Source organism: Oryctolagus cuniculus, chromosome 7 (assembly GCF_964237555.1).
Source record: "Oryctolagus cuniculus chromosome 7, mOryCun1.1, whole genome shotgun sequence".
NCBI classification, from domain to species: domain Eukaryota; kingdom Metazoa; phylum Chordata; class Mammalia; order Lagomorpha; family Leporidae; genus Oryctolagus; species Oryctolagus cuniculus.
This window is the reverse complement of record NC_091438.1, coordinates 31749248-31770288: the sequence shown is the minus strand read 5'-3', so window position 1 is coordinate 31770288 and position 21041 is coordinate 31749248. Positions and strand designations below refer to the sequence as shown.

Here is a 21041-nt window from a genome sequence, read left to right as displayed (position 1 = left end):
TTTTATGCATTAGCCACCAAGATCCTTTGCTTTCATCTCAGAAATGTTCTCCATTTTCTCTTCCCAATTCTCTACTCTGGTTCACAATCTCACATTTCTCCTCTATGCTCTGCAGCAGCCCCATAGCCAATCCCTCTGCTCGAATTCTCTCTTCAATGCAGCATCTACTCTGCTGCTAATTATTGTTTTGACTCTGAGATCTAATCTTACTCCTCCGTTGGTGCAAAACAGACCCCTGGTGTAAGGGGCTTTGCAATCTTGCCTCCTCAACTTTTTCATCCTCACCTTTGTTAGTATAATGAGGAAATTAAAGTCTTCGTAACTTTGCCTCTGATGTATCTCTTTAACTCATCTTTCTTTACTAATTTATCATCTGACATTCCAACTACTTCTCTGTTCCTCATTTTCTGGTCATCTCGAAGAAAAGGTGATGTAGTTGATTTCTCCAAGACACCACCAGTCGTTTCTTCTCTCTGGTAAGTTTAGTTCTATTATCCCTGGCCCACTGCAAAAGCCCAGCTTGTTCCCTGTGGCTTCCCTGTGAGCGAGCATCACCCTGTATATTCTGGTAAACTATCCATACCCCTGCTTATCTCGGTGATGAAGACTGAGCTCCTGGGGGAGGGGTCCCTATGCTTATTCACCAAGCTGGTCACATCACTCATCACTTCATCACCTCCTTTTTAATGCCCAAATTTTAGGGCTGAAATAAAAGTCAAAAGTAACATAGTCGAATACCTTTTCCTCTGCACAAATCCCTGACAGGTAGTAAGTCTGGTTAGAAACTTTCTACTCTGTTGAGTAGAAACACAGAACTCACTACTCCCAGAAACATTCATTGCAGCTTCAGATATCCCCAGTTGTTAGCAGTTCTTCTTTACACTGGGACTCTAGGCCTCCCCTTGTAACTCATACTCTGGGTTCACTTTAACACAGTCACAGTGTGTTTCCTGTCCTTCTTCTACACAGTAGCATTTCAAATGTTTGCAGACACTTCCCCTGCTGCCTGCTTCAAGTCTTCTTTCAGCAGACCAAATCTTCCAATCATTGCTCACACAAAATGCAATGCCTAAACCAGTGGCTCATGGATATTGCAATTAGCAAACCATGAACCCAGTTTTCTTCCCACTGAGGTTCTCATCTCCTCGGGGGTTGACCTCAGAAATCAGGTGACTCCTGGTCTCACACGAAAAAGAATACCTAACAAATAGGTCTTCAGGCTATAACGATCAAACAATTAGAATTTTCAAAACTGTGACAGCATTTTGAAAAATCATATATATAAAGGGGCATTAAAGCAAAGAAGACTCTGAATTTTGCATTTGGGAATTAAATATAGTACTTTACACAGCCAGAAATGTTTCATAGGTTTCAAACTAATCCCTTTAAGTAAGTCACACAAGCGGCGCTGCCCTAAAAACTTCCCATGACAAAATTATCACGCTTTGAACATTTCCAACGAATGTGGAACATGGCAGAATTACGATTCTCCTCCCCAAGAACCCTAACATGTCCCTACTTACCTCTATATATGCTGCTTCTGCTGCAATGCACTTGTTCTAACAAGATTTACTATCCAGTAGTTAGAAAGGTTAAAGAGGGTTCCATCTCAAATAAAAATAACTGTTATAAAGGCACAGACAATATGGTGCTTTATGGAGTGCTGTGGGGTTTGACCTGCAACCTCTCCAGTTTTCCTCGAGCCTTCTTTTTAGAACAACACTGATTGGTGTCCTTCCTCTTTTCTTCCCATCCCTGCTGACCACTGTCATCCAAGGCTTTCTTCCACCCATCTCTCAGCTGCTGGCCCCTTTTTGTCTGGAGAACAGCATCCTCACCCAAGCTGCTCTGCACATTCTGACCTAAAGGAATGCTCTTCACATACTTCGGCACACCCTCAGATGACAAAGCTCTCACCCCATTCATCTCCCCACGTCTGCAGAACAACTGGGACCAAATTACAGAAAGTAGTTTTCACCTGGCCTCCTTTTCCTGCGCAGGCAATTACTTCTCTGCAAATGGCTGCCCTGGCCAAATAACTGTGTTCACAATTAGCTAACTGCAGGCTCAATGAACCACTTGTTCCTTCAAACTTGGCTACTGGAGTTGTGTGATTAAGCAAAAATGTATCTCTTTATTCCCTTGTGATTTACAGAGTCACAGCATAGCCCAAATCAGATCACCCTGTGTCCTTTTACAATGTCAGTATCAGCCTTTTATTCTTCATTTCCTTTTGAATATCTGTCATATTTCCATTCTTTCTCTCAGTTACATTTTATATACGGACCCAAAATTATGGTTAAATCAAGTCATCCTTTGACTAAGGTAGACCATTGTTTGCATAATACAATTTTAAAATAGAACACCTAAGGTATCAGAATAATTGCTTTGCCAAAATCACACATTCATGAATCAAGACTAAAACTAAACATTCTACATAAATGCCACTTTCTCCTGGGGATTGAGTTTCCTACACAGGGTGACAGCCAACCTTCACGTTCATTTGCCTTTGAACAGGAATACTTTGACATATTCCTCCAAATTGCTATCATCTGGTTCCTTGGATGCCACAAAAAAAAAAATAAATAAATAAATAATTCCTTGCCAACAATGGCCTCAGGTATATATCCTGAACTAGCTTTTCTACTACACCCAATCCAGTTTATTTTCTTACTTTCTATATATTTTAACTGTCATATTCTACCAATATGTACACAACACAAAACGTGCCCAATTTTCAGTTTCATCCAATGAAGTCAGCTCCCGCTGCCATGGCTCCAAACCACAGTAGAAGAAAAGTGGCCAAAAGGAATGACTTTTCATTTACGAAGAAATCAATATTAATAACAATTAGATATATTTGCTTTGGGAGTAGTTCAGACACTTTTAGGTTTGAGAAATTTGCCACTAGCAGGTCTCCCACACAGCTCTTTTCATCGGGTACCTTTTAACGCTGCTCTCCAGTTCACAGCTACTGTGCCTTAGAGTTGTCTTAAGGGGACGTAGCTGAGTAGCAGAAAGATTCCTAAGGTTCCCCCAAGATCCTGGCACACTAGCGAATTCTTCTCCCCTGCTTCAGTGCTCTCTGCATTTGCTTCCACAATTAGTACATAAAAAGATAAGCAAACACTTACAGGAGAAGTCAGGGCTGAAGGTGCAAGTGGAAAGGCGGAGGGAAGAATGAAAGGTAAGGCGACATCAGGGAAAACGGGAAAGAGGGGGCCTCCACCTTCAGCAAAGCAGACCTCCTACCAAAGAACGCAGCTTTGTTCAGGCACAGAAGATAAAGGCAGGGGGTGCACAGGCAGAGTGAGAGCGGGGACACATCGCAAACGGTCTAGGGTGCGAATGTGGCCCCAGGTTCCCGCTTACCCAGCACCAGCAGCTCCACGGAGTCCTCGTTCTTGCCCTCCAGGTCGTCGGGCGTGGTGATGATGCAGTAATAGAGCCCGCTGTCTCCCCACAGGAGTTTGCCAATTTGGAGATCTGCATCTGTGATGGCAGAAAAGAAGGACCCTGTCCTAAAACTCTGTCCTCTCCAAGAAAAACACTGAGCAGTGGGGGTTGGGGAAGGAGAGGGGTTCCCAGTGGGGCGTCTGTATTGTTCTATTTCCTTACCTGAATGGCAGTTGGAAAACTGCTTTATTTGAAAACAACAGACCAATGCCACAAACTGGCACCCTAAGGTTAGAAAATGGGAGCACAGCCAAAGCCAGGCGAATTCTAGTCGAGTTTCCGGAGTAGAGGTGATGGCTTTGAACTGAGCCTGCAGGGACCCCAAGAGCCAGATAAACTCCAGAACTATTCTGGTCTCCGAGAAATAAGCTAACTTCACAAGAGTTCTTCAAAATTCAAGTAATCAAATAGGTCATATCAGACTCCTGGGACCCGTTCCTACCTGAGATGGAGGCGGCAGGAGAACAGGTGAGACTGTTAGAAAGTCACCTGGGGTTCGGGCTGTAGCATCCCTGGCTCTACAATTTGCATGATGGACCCCTGCTCCCAGCACACGGACTTCTTCAGGAAGCCTGCTTTCTGTGTTTGGGAAAGGCAAGGTGTAGGGCGACGTGTGAAGTTCTTATGCTGGAATCCATTCCGATTCGGGTCTGAAAACCAGCTCCTGAGACTCGAGATCAAGCTCTGGGGAGACTGTTCCAAAACTCATTTCTGTATCACTAGGTCTACACTCTGCACCTTGCCACTCCGTTAAAGCATCGTGCCAGGTCTCTTGATGCTCCTGTCTCCCATTAAACCACATTTTAGCAACATGGAAGGGTTAGAGGCTGACATCCCCTGTGTCAGAGGGGAATAAACCAAGTCCCCTCCCATTCCCTGGTTCAGGACAGGGCACCATTACCGTGGACGATGGTGATCTCCCGGCCTCTGTAGAAATCTCCCAGGGTGACAGTGGAGCCCTGTTTTGAGGCTACCACTCGAACAGTCCTCCTGCTGTCTAAACAGTCCAAGTAAGGGTCCCATTCCAGGTTTCTCTTGCTGAGGGACTGGATCCGGGTAGTGGACATGCCCAAGGATTCCCCCATACGATCTTGGCAGTAGGACTTGAACTTCCACTGCACGACTGCAGGCTGATGGGAAGAGGTGGAGAAGTGGCAGCGAAGCACTGTGGGCTGGAAGAGCATGGCCACCTTCTTCTTGTCGGGCACCGTGACCTGCAGGCCTCCAACCATGGCTGCAAAAGAAAATGGACCTGTCCAAAGGGTACCCATAGGTCGAGCCTCACCTCCCGCCACACCATCACGCTTCCCATCCCTCGCATCCCTAAACCTGTGCCATCTCCCTCTCTCCCTCACCCCGCCATTTTCTCCACTACAATCAATATCCACCTGCCCTCACCCTCTCTATCCAGTCTCTGAGTCACGGTGTTCTTTGATTTCTTAGCATCTTTAATATTTCTTCTGTCCTGATTAACTCTACCACCATTGTTTTCGTTTAGGCCCTATCCATTTCTTGCTTATCATATTTCTAATTCCTTGTCTGCTCTTCCTGTCTCCGGTATGTTAACATCCAGTTCATTTTCCCTTCATAGTTAAATCTTTCTAAATCTGATTGTTATGATTCTCTTAAACCCTTCACTCATCCTCCGTGGCCTCCAGGATAACACCCAAGGTTCTTGGTCAGGCACCCTCATCTAGTTCCCCTTCCTCTTCAGCCACACCGACCTGAATCATCTCTGAGCACCAAGGATAGCAAACAACTCATTTTCTCCAGGTGCAACACGCAATTCCACACTTCCAAGTCTTTGCACCTGGAGGTTCCCTAAATCCGGAATGCTTTTTCTCGCACTTTTTTCTTTGGGAACGCATCTTTCAAAACCTAGTTCAAAGGCTTTCAGTAAAGTCTTTTCTGACCAATCAGGTCAATGCTTCCTTGTTTGTGCCATCAGTATACCCAGAATTCTCTTTTATACATTTACTATAAGAATTTCTCAACTGTTTATTTTCATATCCGGCACCCGTGTCAAACTTGTCAGGACAGGACTGTGTTTTATTTTGCCAACCTGCCTTAAGAAACTCATAGGTTCTCAACAAATATTTGCTAAATAATGACAATGAAGCCAGAAAGTAGGACTTCATGGGGGAAGTGACTTCCCCTCCAGCTGGTGACCATGCAAGGGTGACAGAGATGAAGGGAGAAAGAAGTCTTTGCAAGAAATGGAGGATTTCAGATCAAAAGAAGTAGACTAAGTTCAAAAGCTTTGAAGGGTAATCAAAAGAATAAAAAAAAAAAAAAAAGTAGATGAGAAGTAAAGATCCCAACCCCAGGCTTGGTGGCCAAGAATATAGAATTTTCATGAATGAGAGATCAGGGCAAAGGGCCTATCTGAACTTAACAGTACGATCCAGAAATGCCAAACACAGAGGACATAACTTCCTCACTTGAAAATGAGAACCAAGAGTTTCTAGCATGCTCTTAGAAGCAGAAATAGAATTATAATCAGAGGCATAAAAAGGGAATATAAAGATATGATAAAGAGATTGTGAATGGAATCCAGGACCCACTGAGTCAGCTTCCGGGAGCTCGGGGCAGAGTTTCGCACTGGCACAGTGTGAAATGTGAGACACAGTGATTCTCACTGTTCTCGCTCCTATTTTGTGAATGTGAGACAGGGAAGCACTACTTTCCTTGGGGCGCTTCCTGTCCTGTATTAGTGGCAATGTTCACAGTGATTAAGGCAAAACAAACTCATGCTCATAGCTCAAGTGTACGCTCACTTATCAAGATGTCTCCTCACTGAATTACCCCTAGGGTCAGATACCATATTTGTACCCATGTCTTCTGATGCCCACACCCATGCCTCTCTTCAGTGAAAGGCACCATGAAAAACTAGGTCCTGATACCCAATAGGAAAAAAGAGCTTTTGCATTCGGAGGAGTTTGAAGTGAACGTAACAGAGTATTTGAGATTTATCAAATCTCAAAGTGTTTGGGATCCACTATGTGCTCAACAGCTACCTACGGATAAATAAAGGAATGAAGGAGCAAGTAGGTGACTTTTAATATGAAATTTTCTAGGACTTTGCAAAGAAAACTTATTAAGTGAGTCACAGATAGCATGGGATAGTAAAACAGTAGTGGTATCAGGCAGGCAGGGCTTTCAATGAAATCTGACCACACAAATATACTAGTGGTGAGGCCTTCATGGAATGTCTTCAGCAATTTGAGACTCCTTTTCCTCACCTTTAAGACAAACATCATAATGCATGCTCCAGGGTCATTACCAAATGTTAGCCCAATAGGTGTCTTCCGAGAGTACACCCAATAGGAAAGCACTGAGACAGCAGTAGGGTTGATCTCAAAGGCTGACCCTCTGCCACATTTCCTGCCTTCCCCTCACCTCCATCCTAAGGGATCTCAATGACAATCCACCACCAGTAGCTGTGATTGTAGTCAGATTATGTGGGTCAGTTCCAGCAAGGGGCAGATAAGTCTGCCCAGAGCTCCCTGAAGAACCCTGGTTCCCATGCTTCTCTTCACCACCCCCAAACATTGATGGGGCTGATTCCATTCTCCCAGATGCACGCAGTCAGATTAGGAAAACACATTTCTCCTGACATTGTATTGCATTCATGTTTTACTTGCAATTCTTCTTTACATCTCAATTTTTCAAGTAAGCGAAGTGGGACAGAGAGGTGACGTGACTTCAGTTAGCGGTGGTTGAGGTGGATAGCCAATCCCAGACACCGTACCAGGACACACTGTGTACCTGACCTAACCACCTTCCTGCTCTGCTCTCTGCTCTGCTCTGCTTGGGAAATCACATTTCCTAGCCTTTCTAGGATAACTAAAACCAGCAAAGGAGGCAGGCGCTATACAAATGTACTGGGTGTTCTAATTTTTTTTTTTTTTTTTTGACAGGCAGAGTGGACAGTGAGAGAGAGAGACAGAGAGAAAGGTCTTCCTTTGCCGTTGGTTCACCCTCCAATGGCCGCCGTGGCCAGCGCGCTGTGACTGGCGCACCACGCTGATCCAATGGCAGGAGCCAGGAGCCAGGTGCTTTTCCTGGTCTCCCATGGGGTGCAGGGCCCAAGCACCTGGGCCATCCTCCACTGCACTCCCTGGCCACAGCAGAGAGCTGGCCTGGAAGAGGGGCAACCGGGACAGAATCCGGTGCCCCAACCGGGACTAGAACCCGGTGTGCTGGCGCCGCAAGGCAGAGGATTAGCCTAGTGAGCCGCGGCGCCGGCCGGTGTTCTAATTTTTTGTTTGGTTGTTTGTTTTAAAGGGAGAGTGAAGTTCAGGGTTTTGTTCATTATATACTAAGAATAACCTCCTTCCCAACTCTGTTAATGAGATTAAACACTGGAGCAAACCATTGGACTTTCTTTACCAATGACTAATAGAAGTTAGTCATTCTCAGCTTCTTCCATGACACACACACACAAACTCATGTTCAAAAGATAAATCATACATTCTCAGAAATGTTTTAAAATATTTACTTGAGGGAGGGAGGGAGGGGAGGAGGAAGGGAGGGGACGAGAGAGAGAGAGAGAGAATGAACCTAACCATAAGTTCAATACCCAAATACCAGCAATGGCAGGGGATGTGCTGAGGCTATAGCTGGAAACATAATCAAGCCTTCCATGTTGGCAGTAGAAACCCAATTACTTGGGACACCACCCATTAGCAGGAAGCTGGAATCAGGAGCTGGAGCAGAGAATTGAACCCAGGTACTCCAATATAGGACTCCAATATAGGACTCCAATATAACCACTTGGCCAAATGCCTATTCTGACATCTGCCTTTTTACAGCATGATACTTAAGGGCATAGATTTTGGAGTCAGTCCTAAATTAGAATCAATGGAGTCAGTCCTAGATTAGAATCAATGCTACACCACTTCTAAGGCACTTGACCTCAGGCAAATTATTCAATTTTTATGCATTTCCACTTCCTCACTAGTAAAACCAGAATAATAGTAACCTCAGTACCTTACTGAGTTGTCTGGGGACTAAATAAACTTTTGGTGTAAGTATTTAGGATAATACCTGACATGCAGTAAGCACCCAACAAATGTACTTGCTGGAGTTGACTTCTATGCTATTATGAACCTACAACTGAGTGGACACAGACATCAAGCTGCAAGGTGCTGAGTGTGAACAGTGAAGAATAGGCAAAATCTGCACAAGATTGCTAGAATGTATCAGTAGGAATTCAACAGTGTCAGTGTATAGGTATGTTCATCACTGCATGTCACTCATGTACCTCCTGGGAGCCAGCAATGGATGGCAACCCTTTGTGTTTACACACTGGCAGAGGCATGCATACATATACAAGCACAATGGGAATCAAATCAGTTCTGGATAGATGGCAAAGACTAGGAACTCCAAGTGAATATCAACTTATTGGACCTTTGAAGACCACGAGAGTGCAAGATTAGAGATAAAGCAAAAAAAAAAAAAAAAAAAAAAAAAAAATCCTGTTTCCAGCTCTATAGACTTCAACCCGTAAGACAAAAGCTGCCCCATTCCTGTCCTGTCAAACTTACCAGGAATCCCAATCCCACTGAAGATCAGGGTCTAGAATTGCTCTTCTGGCCTCGACTCTGAATCCCAGGAGAGAGCTTAGGTTCCTGATTCTCACCCAGCAGTATGCCTTTCCCTCAGTCTGCGTTTGCCTTACACGGAGACTGTGTTTCTACCTTGGTGCCCTCATTTGCACACTGGGACTGAAACCTTGCCCTGAATGTAGCCTGCTTGTCTCAGGCCCTGATACCTCCCCCTTCTCCTAAGGGTCGGGTATAGTTTCTTATACCCTCACACATGCTTGATCCAAATCTGAAACTGGGAAACTGCTATCCTGCTATCCATACAATGTCACAAAATACTTCTCATGGGACCCCACTCTTACCCACAGTCAGGCCCCTGAGAGATGGTAGCTAACTGGGGGGGGGGGGGGACTAGGACTGCCAGTTTCCTGTGGACACTGAGGGCTGACCTAGCGATGCCCCTCTGGCTCCCTGTTCAAGAGCTCTACTCTGGGGCTAGGTTAATGTCCTGAGCTGCAGTCTTACCTCTTAGGGTTTTCTTCTGTTTGTTCTTTTGCTATTTCACCACTGGCTGGATGCCAAAAACACAGTAGTTCTTACATTGGAGATTACTCAGGCTAGTGAAAATACAAAATGATGGTTTTGAATGCCAGACGAGTGAAATAAAGATTTTTAGGGCAGGCATTTACATTGGTGGTTAAGGCACCCATGGCAACATTGGAGTACCTGGGTTCAATGTTTGGTTCCTTCTCTTGCCTCTGCTGTCCTCTAATGCAGACTCGGGGAGGCAGTGGTGATGGTTCAAGTAACTGGATTCTTGTTACCCGTGTGGGAGACTTGCATAGAGTTTCCAGCTGCTAGGTTCAGCCTGGTTCCAGCTGTTACCAACATTTGAGGGTGAACCAGCAGATGGAAGATTGCTCACTGGCTCTCTCTCTCTCTCTGCCTTTCACATAAATAAATAAATAAATTTTAAGAGTCAAAACTGAAAATAAAAAAATAAAGGTTTTTCAGTCTCTTTGTAGCATCGAGCTGTGCATTTCACATAAGAAATCTTATTCACTCTTGTGGTTACAACTACCAGTTATTTCTGAGACTCTCAACTCCCTTAAAGCCTCAGCTGCATGCTTAACAAGTACTTCAAGTGAAACATGTCTGAATCTCAGTCATCATCTCCTTTTCCCACAACTCTTGCTTATAATCAGCTCTATCCCCAGCTGATATCAAAATTTTTATGAGAGAGAGAGAGAGAGAGAATCCAATGGTTCCATCCTCACTGATACTCTGGTACTCTTGCTAATCTGATACGGAACAAGAGTATCTTAACCAGCAGGCTAAATGCCCCCATCCCTAGCTCTTTTGCTAGGATGCCAACTATCCTGTCTTCCCCAGAAGAGATCTTAGCTTTGATGGTTTTCCTCTATGTTTCTGACCACATTATCACTCCCTGCTTCTAAATATCAGTTGTCAGGCACTTTGTGTCAGAGATTGTATTAAGAACTTACTACAAAATATCTTAATGGATTCTCTCAAAAATCCTATGAAGTAGGCTTGTTACACCTGTTTTAGAGATGAACAAACTCACTCTCAGTGAAACATATGTTCCCTGTCTAACATCTCACCATTAGCGAGTATCAGTTGTGTGTGAACCCAGGCCGACTGTCTCCAAAGCTCTCAACCATCACTTCACACGGGGCATCGTTACCACCTTTTAGAACTGCCTCGCAAGTGGTCTTCTCACTTGCAGCCCAATGCACTCTCCATGTTCTTTCTAGAGTTTTGAAAAACACATCCAATCACGTCTGTTCCAGGCTTTAAGGCCTCATTAACTCCCCCTCTAGTGTAAAATCCAGATGCCTTGATGTGGTGCACAGGGCCTTGTCTGTGACTTGGCCCCTGCATGTTCTAGTCCTACTCAAGTGTTTCCACTCCTTGATAATAAGTTTCTTATTCCCTCCACCTGGGGAAGTATCAGGACATGCAACTGAGGGAGTCCAATTCAGAGAGAGAGAGAAGCACTGTTTGAGTTATTACACTTAAAGGGACGGGCACCGGTGGCACTACAGGCAGCCTGGGACTCAGAGGAAGGCACTGACAACCCCTTAAGGATCTTGAGTTCCAAAGTTCCTGTAAAGAAATGGACAGAGGTACAGAAAGAATCTGTGTTTTTTTCCTATAAACAAAGGCAGGTATTCCAGAAAATTGGAGAGAGGTAGCTTAGAAAAGAGAGATAATGACAGAAAGAATGAAGCAAAGTGAGGGATTATACAGAGCTAATTAGATCTCCTAAATAAATCCCAGGAAGAAAAAGGGTTCCTGACTCAAAGGAGCCCCTGGAGGCAACTGAAGACCATAGGTGGCTTGCTCTACTTGCAGAGGAGGGAGTCATCATCCTTAGACCCCAGACTCTTCTTTCAAATTTTTGTGTGCCCTGACCCCCACGAAATTCACCCGTGATGTTCTAATTCTAGTTCAACCAAAGTTTATTTTAAAACACTATGCTAGGGTGTTGGCGTTGTGGCACAGTGGGTTAAGCCACCACATGCCATGCCAACATCCTATATGAGCACTGATTTGAGTCCCGGCTGCTCCTCTTTCATCCCACTCCCTGCTAATGCACCTGGGAAAGCACCAGAAGATGGTCCAAGTGCTTGGGTCCCTGATACCCAAGTGGGAAACCCCACTGGAGTTCCAGACTCCTGGTTTCAGTCTGGCCCAGCCCTGACCATTGTGGCCATTTGAAGAGTGAAGGGGAAATGGAAGACATTCCCCCTTCCCCTCTTTCTCCAAAACTCTACCTTTTAAATAATTAAATAACAAAACTTGGGGGAAAAAAAAAACTATGCTAGGCTCTGATAAGATAGATTTAAAAGATCAGTCATTGGGGTCAGTGCTGTGGTGTAGTGGGTAAAGCCACAAACTGCAGTGCCAGCATCCCATATGGGTGCCAGTTTGAGACCCAGCTGCTCCACTTCCAATTCAGCTCTCTGCTATGGCCTGGGAAAGCAGTGGAAGATGGTCCAAGTGCCTTGGCTCTTGTACTTACGTGGGAGGCCTGGAAGAAGCTCCTGGCTCCTAGCTCCTGGCTTCGGATCAGCCCACCTCTGGCCACTGAGACCATTTTGTGAGTGAGCCCACAGATGGACGATCTCTCTCTCGCTCGCTCTCTCACTCTCGCTCTCGCTCTCCCTCTCTCTCTGCCTCTCTGTAACTCTGCCTTCCAAATAAATAAATAAAATCTTTTAAAAATATTTTATTTATTTATTTGAGAGGTAGAGTTACAGACAGTGAGAGACAGAGAGAAAGGTCTTCCATCTGCTGGTTCACTCCCAAAATGACCGTAATGGCCAGAGCTGAGCCAATCCAAAGCCAGGAGCCAGGAGCTTCTTCCAGGTCTCTCACATGGGTGCCGGGACCCAAGGACTTGGGCCATCGTCTACATCCTCTATATCCCAGGCCATAATAGAGAGCTGAACTAGAAGAGGAGCAGCCAGAACTAGAACCAGCACCCATATGGGATGCTGGTGCCACAGGAGGAGGATTAACCTACTGTACCATAGTGCTGGCCCCAATAAATAAATCTTTAAAAAAAAAAAATCAGACATTGACCTTGGCATAGTCAACATAAACTTGATTTCTAACTATAAGATTCCTGAGGGCAGGGACCAGGACCTGTTTGACAGAAATTCCAAAAAGCATGGCATGAATCAATGGATGAACAAGCGAATCTTGTCCGTCTAAGGGGACCTTCTTAACAGCTAGTACCGAGTGTAGAGCATGGATTCCGGCCAGTAACCAGGAAAGCTTCCTAAAGGTAGAGTGTTGAGTGACAGCTCGGAGTGGGAGACTGCACCTCAGCTAGTCCATTACAGGGGCAGGGCCCTACCAACAGAACGGGGAAGAGCAGCTGCAGGTGCAGGCAGTGTCACCCTGAAAGTGGCAAAATAAGGTCCTGCCCCAATTCCCATGTAAAGAAAAGGATTCTATATATGACAAACCGTTCTTGCGAGAATAACAAAAGCAGACTCTAAGGCAAGGCTGTTCTTATTTTAGCACTTTCATTTTTTTTTTCAAAGCAAGTTCCTTTCCCCACAAGTTGCCAGCATCTTTGAGAGGAAGATCTATAAGCACAGCCCCATTTTAGAGAAACAAAGATGCTGCTAAAGGCCATGAAAAGTTATCATTAGAGACAGACACCCTTAGAAACTGTCTATAAAACTCACCCATCCCTGAACCTCAGAATGGCTCATTCTCCAGACTCCTAAGCCTTTTCTTTATTCAGAATGACAATACAAATCTTCCTTCCCTGCCTTCAAAGTAGCTCTTCTTTAAGAATTAATCTTTTGTTTTCACATTTCTACCATGTTGTCCCAATTTCCTGAGACACTAATGGGCAGGTCCTCTAAGTGCAGAAGATGAATAGGAGATGTGGTCAACACCTAACGCCGGCCCATAGGCCAAAGAGGGACTCCTCCTCCCCCAGCAGCCCTGTCAGGATGGGCCCAAGGCATTTTGGGAAATGTTGAACTACAGGCTAAAGGTTTAACTGCAAAGAAGATGCGGCTTGAATCTTTCTTGTTTCCAGAAATAGGAGCCATCCAACTTCTTGATAAACTTGGGTTTAAAAATAAAAAGTCTTGATCAAGAATGTGAGAGCTTCCCTAGGTCTCTGCCTATTTGCTGAGCCTTGTTCTCCTGCTTTCCCACTGCCTCTGTGAGTTTATGGCCCTCGTCCCAAAAAATTCCTTTCCTACTTAAATTGGCCAGAATCAGTTTCTCTTGGTTGCTATCATGGTGCCTGACTCCTTGGTCCACTTTAGGGTTAGCCTGACCATTTAGAGTTTAAAAAAAAAAAAAAAAAAGGAGAGGGGCCAGCGCTGTGGCACAGCGGGTTAATGTCCTGGCCTGAAGCGCCAGCATCCCATATGGGCATGGGTTCGAGACCTGGCTGCTCCACTTCTGATCCAGCTCTCTACTATGGCCTGGGAAAGCAACAGAATATGACCCAAGTCCATGGGCCCCTGCACCTATGTGGGAGACCCAGAAGAAGCTCCTGGCTCCTGGCTTCGGATCGGCACAGCTCCGGCAGTTGCAGCCATTTGGGGAGGGAACTAGTGGACGGAAGACCTTTCTCTCATTCTCTCTCTCTCTCTCTCTCTGCCTCTCTTCTCTCTCTGTGTAACTCTGACTTTCAAATAAATAAATATTAAAAAAAAAAAGGAGAGCCTTCTTGTATGTCTTCCCCTACAGAATCCTAAAAAGCAGCAGGATGTCTCCCTTTTCTTTTTTTAAAGAAGTAATTATTTATTAGAGTTACACAGAGAGAGGAGAGGGAGGGAGGGAGGGAGAGAGAGAGAGAGAGAGAGAGAGAGGTCTTCCATCTGCTGGTTCATTCCCAATTGGTTGCAATGGCCAGAGCGGGGCCAATCCAAAGCCAGGAGCCAGGAGCTTCTTCTGGGTCTCCTGCCTGGGTGCAGGGCTCAAGCCCTTGAGCATCTTCTACTGCTCTCCCAGGCCACAGCAGAGAGCTGGATCGGAAGTGGAGCAGCCAGGACTGGAACCAGTGCCCACATGGGATGCCAGCACTGCAGGTGGTGGTTTTACCAGCTACACCACAGTGCCAGCCCCATGTCTCCCTTTTCCATAGGACTAAGGTTAATGCCAGCGCCACCCTTTCTCAGGTGAGCTTTTCTCATGGCCTAGTAATATTTGCAGCCAGTAACTTATGCTTGTGCACACAAAGCTTCCCATCCATTAAACAAACATATTTTCTGCATGTCCAACTGGGCCATGCTTTCCTGTTCTCTACCACTGCTGTGCAGATAAAAGAAGCAGATATTCTCCCTGTCTGGTGTGTCTGCCACAGAACTGAAATGACGCATGGGTGATGTCTGGCTGGAAAACACGCTGTTCTGATGGGACCAAAGCTATTCTAAAAGAGGTTGGTCTACCCTGCAGTACGGAGGGACTCTGGAAACTGTCCTGGCTCATTCAGATGGGTCAGATCTCGGGGATGGGCCATCTATTCTGACAAGAAAAGAAATCCCTGTAAGAAGGCTCCAATCAACCTTTCTCACTTTGTCCCTGTCTAAGCTGCTCTCCTGAACCCAGATTCAAATGTACAGCCTCACTCTCATACTGGTCCCTTTGTAGCTGGAAACATGAACCGTCTCTTCTTCCTTTTGGTAATAGGACTCCCCAGGTTTTAATTTGGTCAGCCAAGCCACCCACATACATTTCCTGGTCTCTTGTCAGCTCCCTCCCTTATGTTGCCTCCTCATGTCCAAAATTGGCAGCCTCAGCCAGAAACCTGGAGGCATCATTCGCACTGCTTCCCCTTCAACCTCCACACCCAGTCACACCATGCTTCTCACTGTCTCTGGTCACTCCGTGCCCGTCCCTCATCCCTGCTGTACCTGTGAGTCCACGATCCCGTCACCTCTCACCTCGCTTTCTGTAAGGGCCTCATATGTTATTTCTGCCACAAGTCTTGCCCACACACAGTCCATTCTCCACACTGAGGTCCAAATGGTATTTTGGAAATGCACACTTGATCGCAGCACTCACCTCTTCTGGCTCCTTAAAGACGCCCTTGGCCTTCAGGAGCCAAAAGCTCCTTTCAAAGGGGGATGTTCCCTTCCATTGCTCCTGCTGCAAAATGCTCATCTAGTCTGAACTATTTGTAGTTTCCAGAAAGCTTCTTGTCCTCTGAGTCTTGGCTGCATGCTCTTCCCCCAAACATTTCCTTTCCTCTGTGCTACCCTTCACTGACTCATTCCTGCTCACCTTCAGGCCTGGCCCGGCCATCACTGCCTCTAGAAGCTTCCTCTCACTCCTACTGAGAATCGCATCCCACTGCTTGGGGACATCCCTTTAAGTCACCTGTCTCCTCCATTAAAAACAAACTCTCCCCTGCTACATAGCCGGTACTCAGTATCATACACTAAATAACATGGCCCAGTTGATGGATTACATTATTTGTTCCTTCCCAACCTTTGCGTTGAACCCTGGAGGCAGAGTAGACTCACCACTGCATCCACCATGAGCTTAAGCACATGACTCACTTTGCCCAATGGAACATGAGCAGGTGTTCCATAAGGTGTGTCCAAGAAGAAGCTTTTAAAAAATATTTACTTGAAAGGCACAGAGAGAGAAAGAAAGAGACACAGAGAGAGATCTTCCATCTACTGGCTTATTCCCCCAAAATGGCTACAACAGCCAGGTTTGAGCCAAGCCAAAGCCAGAAGCCAGGAATTCCTTCCTGGTCTCCCACATGAGTGGCAATTCTTGGGTCATCTTCTAAGCAGTAGCTTTAAAGACATTTGTGTGGTTTGACTCTGTGTCCTCCCGCATTCTAGCTTGGAGCACTATTTCACGGTCTTTCCACAATGAGAACAATAGACTGAGAGTGCTGCTCCTTCATCCTGGGTCTCTTATCCATTATTCTTAGAATAAGAAGACAATTGGAACTGAATTAAGCCCATCAGGCTTGGCATGCAGCTCTCATGTCATGTGCACAAGAACTAAACACATGCCTGTTGTTGAGATTTGGGGATTGCTTGTTGCTACACCAAAATGCTACACCAAAATGCTAATACACCCAATTTGTGTTCTTAAAGTAAAAAAAAAAAAAAAAAAAAACTGAGGGACTACTATGTTTTCAACATTGCACTAGGAATTTTACATTAATTTCATTTTAATTATCTCAATGACCCTATAAGGTAAGTTAGCTTTCCATTTTAAAGCCAAAGAAAACAAAGTAAACTATTAAGATAGCATTCAAATCCAGGTCAGTTTAAGCCTCCCTCTCCCCTCACTGCCTCTGAATTTGCCCCCTGATGAGCCAAGGAGTGACCACACAGGATGGCAGCTGCATGTGAGAGGCCTGCCCCCAACTCAGAGCTCCGGGTCCTGAAGGGCTCCAGAAGCTGAACAAAAGGAAGCAGCGTGTTCTTCTGAGTTCTTCCTGGTTTCTTGGCCTATAAAGAACTCTAGTCATCCAAAATGCCTTCTTTCATTTTCAGAGAGCCAAAAACAATCTCTAAGACGAAGATTCTACTCAAGCATATGTCACAGCTACATCCCGAGTGGCTCCTGGGTGCACAGCAGCAGCCCTAGCCCCAGATGGGCTCTGAAATGACAGCAGGATGTGCCCTGTCACTGGGGCACACCCTGCACCGTGGGGCACTCCTCATTCACTCCTCTGTCACACGCTGCAGGACTGAATTACAAAAAATATTCTGCCCTGCACTATTTCTCTTAGTTGTTGAAACTGAACCTCAATACCCAATGCCCCATAACAGATGCCATGTGTTCCTCTAAATCATGAGCCCAAGTTGATAACATCTTAGTTAGAAAACAATGCTTTGCTTAGATTCAAGCACTTGAAACAACCAAGTCAGTGCGATTATTCTTTTAATCATCAAGATCGTGCTATGGTTGAGATATGCTCTGAGTGTGTCCCAAAGGGAATCACGTGTTAGAGGCTTGGTCCTCGGTACAGCAGTGTTGAGGCAGTGGAGCCTTCGAGGGGTGGAACCCAGTAGAAGGTCAGTGACTGACTGGGGGCCTTGGCTCCGGAAGGGATTCATGCTGATCTCCAAGAGTGAGTTGCATAAGAGTAGGTTGTTATACCACGCAAGCTTGGCCCTTGAATCTCATTGGCTCCCTGTCTCACCATGTGATCTCTTGTACACATACTCCTGCCATTCCATTGCCATCCACCATGAAGCCCTCCCCAGAGCCAGGCAGATGCCAATGCCACGCCCTTGATCTTCCAACTCTGTGACCTAAACAAACCCCTTTTCTTATTTATTTATTTATTTATTTGACAGGCAGAGTGGACAGTGAGAGAGACAGAGAGAAAGGTCTTCCTTTTTTGCCGTTGGTTCACCCTCCAATGGCCGCTGCGGCCGGCGTGCTGTGGCCGGCACATCACGCTGCTCTGAAGCCAGGAGCCAGGTGCTTCTGCTGGTCTCCCATGCGGGTGCAGGGCCCAAGTACTTGGGCCATCCTCCACTGCACTCCTGGGCCACAGCAGAGAGCTGGCCTGGAAGAGGGGCAACCGGGACAGCATCCAGCGCCCTGACCGGGACTAGAACCGGGGGTGCCAGCGCCACAGGCGGAGGATTAGCCTAGTGAGCTGCGGCGCCGGCCACCCCTTTTCTTTTTAAAGTACCCAGTCTCAGGTACTTTATTATAGCAACTACAAATGGACTACTACAGATAGCATGGACTTGGACTAGTCATCATTTATTCTGAGCCTTAAACATAAGTAGATAATAACATCTTACCTACCTAGAAGGATCAAATGGGATAATGTATATGAAAACCATTTAAAACATAGAAAAGCATTATAGGGTGCAAATAAGCAACAATAACAACCATTTCATACATTTCTTTATATTCCTGCTTAGACAAAAGGAGGCATAAAGGCTGAAATAGATGGAGGGAGTGAAGAACCAAATGGGTCCTGGAACAAAGAATTAGGGCTGGAAGAAGCATTCTCAGCCCATGTTGGCTGGAGAAGTATTCATCCATCCTATTTGGTCCAGAGTACTTGCCTGACTTGGCCAGTTCCAACATTTAAGTGTGGAGAGTAGATCCTATCCTGTCCACCGAGTACTGGCTGCTACAATATTTGCTCTTCTGAAAAGTCTAACCAGAGCTCTCCCTTCCTAGCTGGAGTTTTTCATTCTAGTCATTAATAGTCTAAGAAAATCTACAGAAAACTAGGGTTCCCTAAAGGCTGTTCACTGGGTAAACTATAAAAGGAAACATAGGCCTACCACTTATTTTTTAAAGCTTATTTATTTATTATTTGACAGTCAGAGGAAGAGAGACACACAGAAATGGAGAAACAAAGAGAGAGAGAGAGAGAGAGTAAGATCTTCCATTGACTGGTTTACTCCCCAAATACCTGCAAATACCCCATCCAGGGCTGAGCCAGGCTGACGCCAGGAGCCAGGAATCCATCCAGCTCTTCCGCATGGGTGGCAGGAACCCAAGCACTTGGGCCGTCCTCTGCTGCCTTCCCAGGTGCCTTAGCAGAGGACTAGATCAGAAGCAGAGGTGGGACTCGATCCCAGGCACCCGGATATAGGATGCAGGGGTCCCAAGGGCAGCTTACCTTTCTGCACCACAACACCCACCCCAAGGGCCCAACACTCTTAAGCTTTGAGTTCCAACTCTTCAAAACTAAATGAAGAAAAGTTAGAACCATGGAACCTTAGAGCTGAAAGTAACCTTATAAATCACCTCAAAGGATGATAATAAAACCGAGATGCAAACCTTCCCACAGTTGTAAAGTTATTTATACAGGAGCTGAGATGAGGCTCCAACCCTCAACTCCTGGGTCAGGGTTCTCACAACTAACAAGTCATGTACTGATTCTGCTAACCTTCCACTAAGCACTAAGTACTAGTAGTAGTATTCAAGTCTATGCACACCCGACAGCCAGCAGAGTCACATGTCAAAACTGTTGAGTGGTGATGATCCTGAGGCAACTCCCGTCCTAGTCCACAGAAGGGGATGTCAGGAGTGGGGACAGCAGTGCTAAGTGTTTAAAGAAGATGTTTCCATGGAGGACAGTAGAGCAGAGGAGAGAAGGGGCTGGAAGGAATGCAGGACGGGAAAGGAGATCATTGAGGTAAGCTTTGTAAGTGACTCTTCTCCAAGACTAAGAGCACCGTCATTACCACGCCTATCCTCACACCAGGACTCCAGGCAACAACCATTCCCCGACATCTCCCTGCCCCACAGGCTGAGTTAAAAGCCTCTCACAATACCGACAATACTTAGTACAGTTCTCTACTATTACTTTTGTGCAACACTACTCTTTTTTTTTTTTTTAAACTTTTATTTAATGCATGTAAATTTTCAAAGTACGACTTATGGATTACAATGGCTTCCCCCCCATACCGTCCCTCCCACCCACAACCCTCCCCTTTCCCACTCCCTCTCCCCTTCCATTCACATCAAGATTCATTTTTGATTATCTTAATATACAGAAGATCAGCTTAGTATACATCAAGTATGGATTTCAACAGTTTGCTCCCACACAGAAACATAAAGTGAAAAATAATAGATGATTTTTTTTTAAATGATGATGAAATCAGAGCAGACCTATTGTCATGTTTAATCCCAGTGAGAGTCAAGTTGGGAATTGATAATTTCTTTTTTTTTTTTTTTTTTTACAGAGGATCAGTTTAGTATGCATTAAGTAAGGATTTCAACAGTTTGCACCCCCATAGAAACACAAAGTGAAATATATTGTTTGAGTACTCGTTATAGCATTAAATCTCAATGTACAGCACATTAAGGATAGAGATCCTACATGAGGAGTAAGTGCACAGTGACTCCTGTTGTTGACTTTACCAATTGACACTCCTGTCTATGGCATCAGCAATCTCCCTATGCTCCAGTCATGAGTTTCCAAGGCTATGGAAGCCCTCTGAGTTCTCCGACTCTTATCTTGTTTAGACAAGGTCATAGTCAAAGTGGAGGTTCTCTCCTCCCTTCAGAGAAAGGTACCTCCTTCTTTGATGACCTGTTCTTTCCATGGCAACACTACTCTTAAAAAAACAAAAAGATTTATTTGAAAGGTCCAGTGACAGAGAGAGAGAGAGAGGTCTTCCATCTGTTGGTTCACTCCCCAAATGACTGCAATAGCTGGGGCTGGGCCAAGCTGAAGCCAGGAGCTTGGAACTCCATCTGGGTCTCCCATGTGGGTGGCAGGGGCCCAAACGCTTGAACTGTCCTCCACTGCTTCCCTAGGCACACTAGCAGGGAGCTGGATTGGAAGTGGAGCAGCCAGGACTTGAACCAGTACTCTGATATGGAGTACCAGTGTCACAAGAGGTAGCCCAGTCCACTGTGCCACAAGGCCAGCCCCAGAACACTACTCTTTAACTGTGTGTTCACAGTTCTATAACTGTCTCTGCCAGCAGACTGAGCTCTTCGAAGGCAGGGGGTGTGTTTTATTCATGTCATTAATCTTAGCACGATGCCAGGGACATAGTGGTAACTCACTAACTG

At 45.5% G+C, this 21041-nt stretch overlaps 1 protein-coding gene across 6 annotated transcripts in view; it reads right to left on the bottom strand.

Annotated features, from left to right (window-relative positions):
• Positions 1 to 21041, bottom strand: part of ILDR2 (immunoglobulin like domain containing receptor 2) — a 67011-nt gene that overhangs the window by 42620 nt on the left and 3350 nt on the right. For all 6 annotated transcript variants that reach the window (XM_051858412.2, XM_051858414.2, XM_051858415.2 and 3 more), the window contains exons 2-3: positions 4358 to 4690; positions 3373 to 3492 (exon numbers count right to left, since the gene is read on the bottom strand). In XM_051858412.2, the coding sequence (XP_051714372.1) occupies positions 3373 to 3492; positions 4358 to 4690 (453 nt within the window). The remainder of the gene's footprint in view (positions 1 to 3372; positions 3493 to 4357; positions 4691 to 21041) is intronic.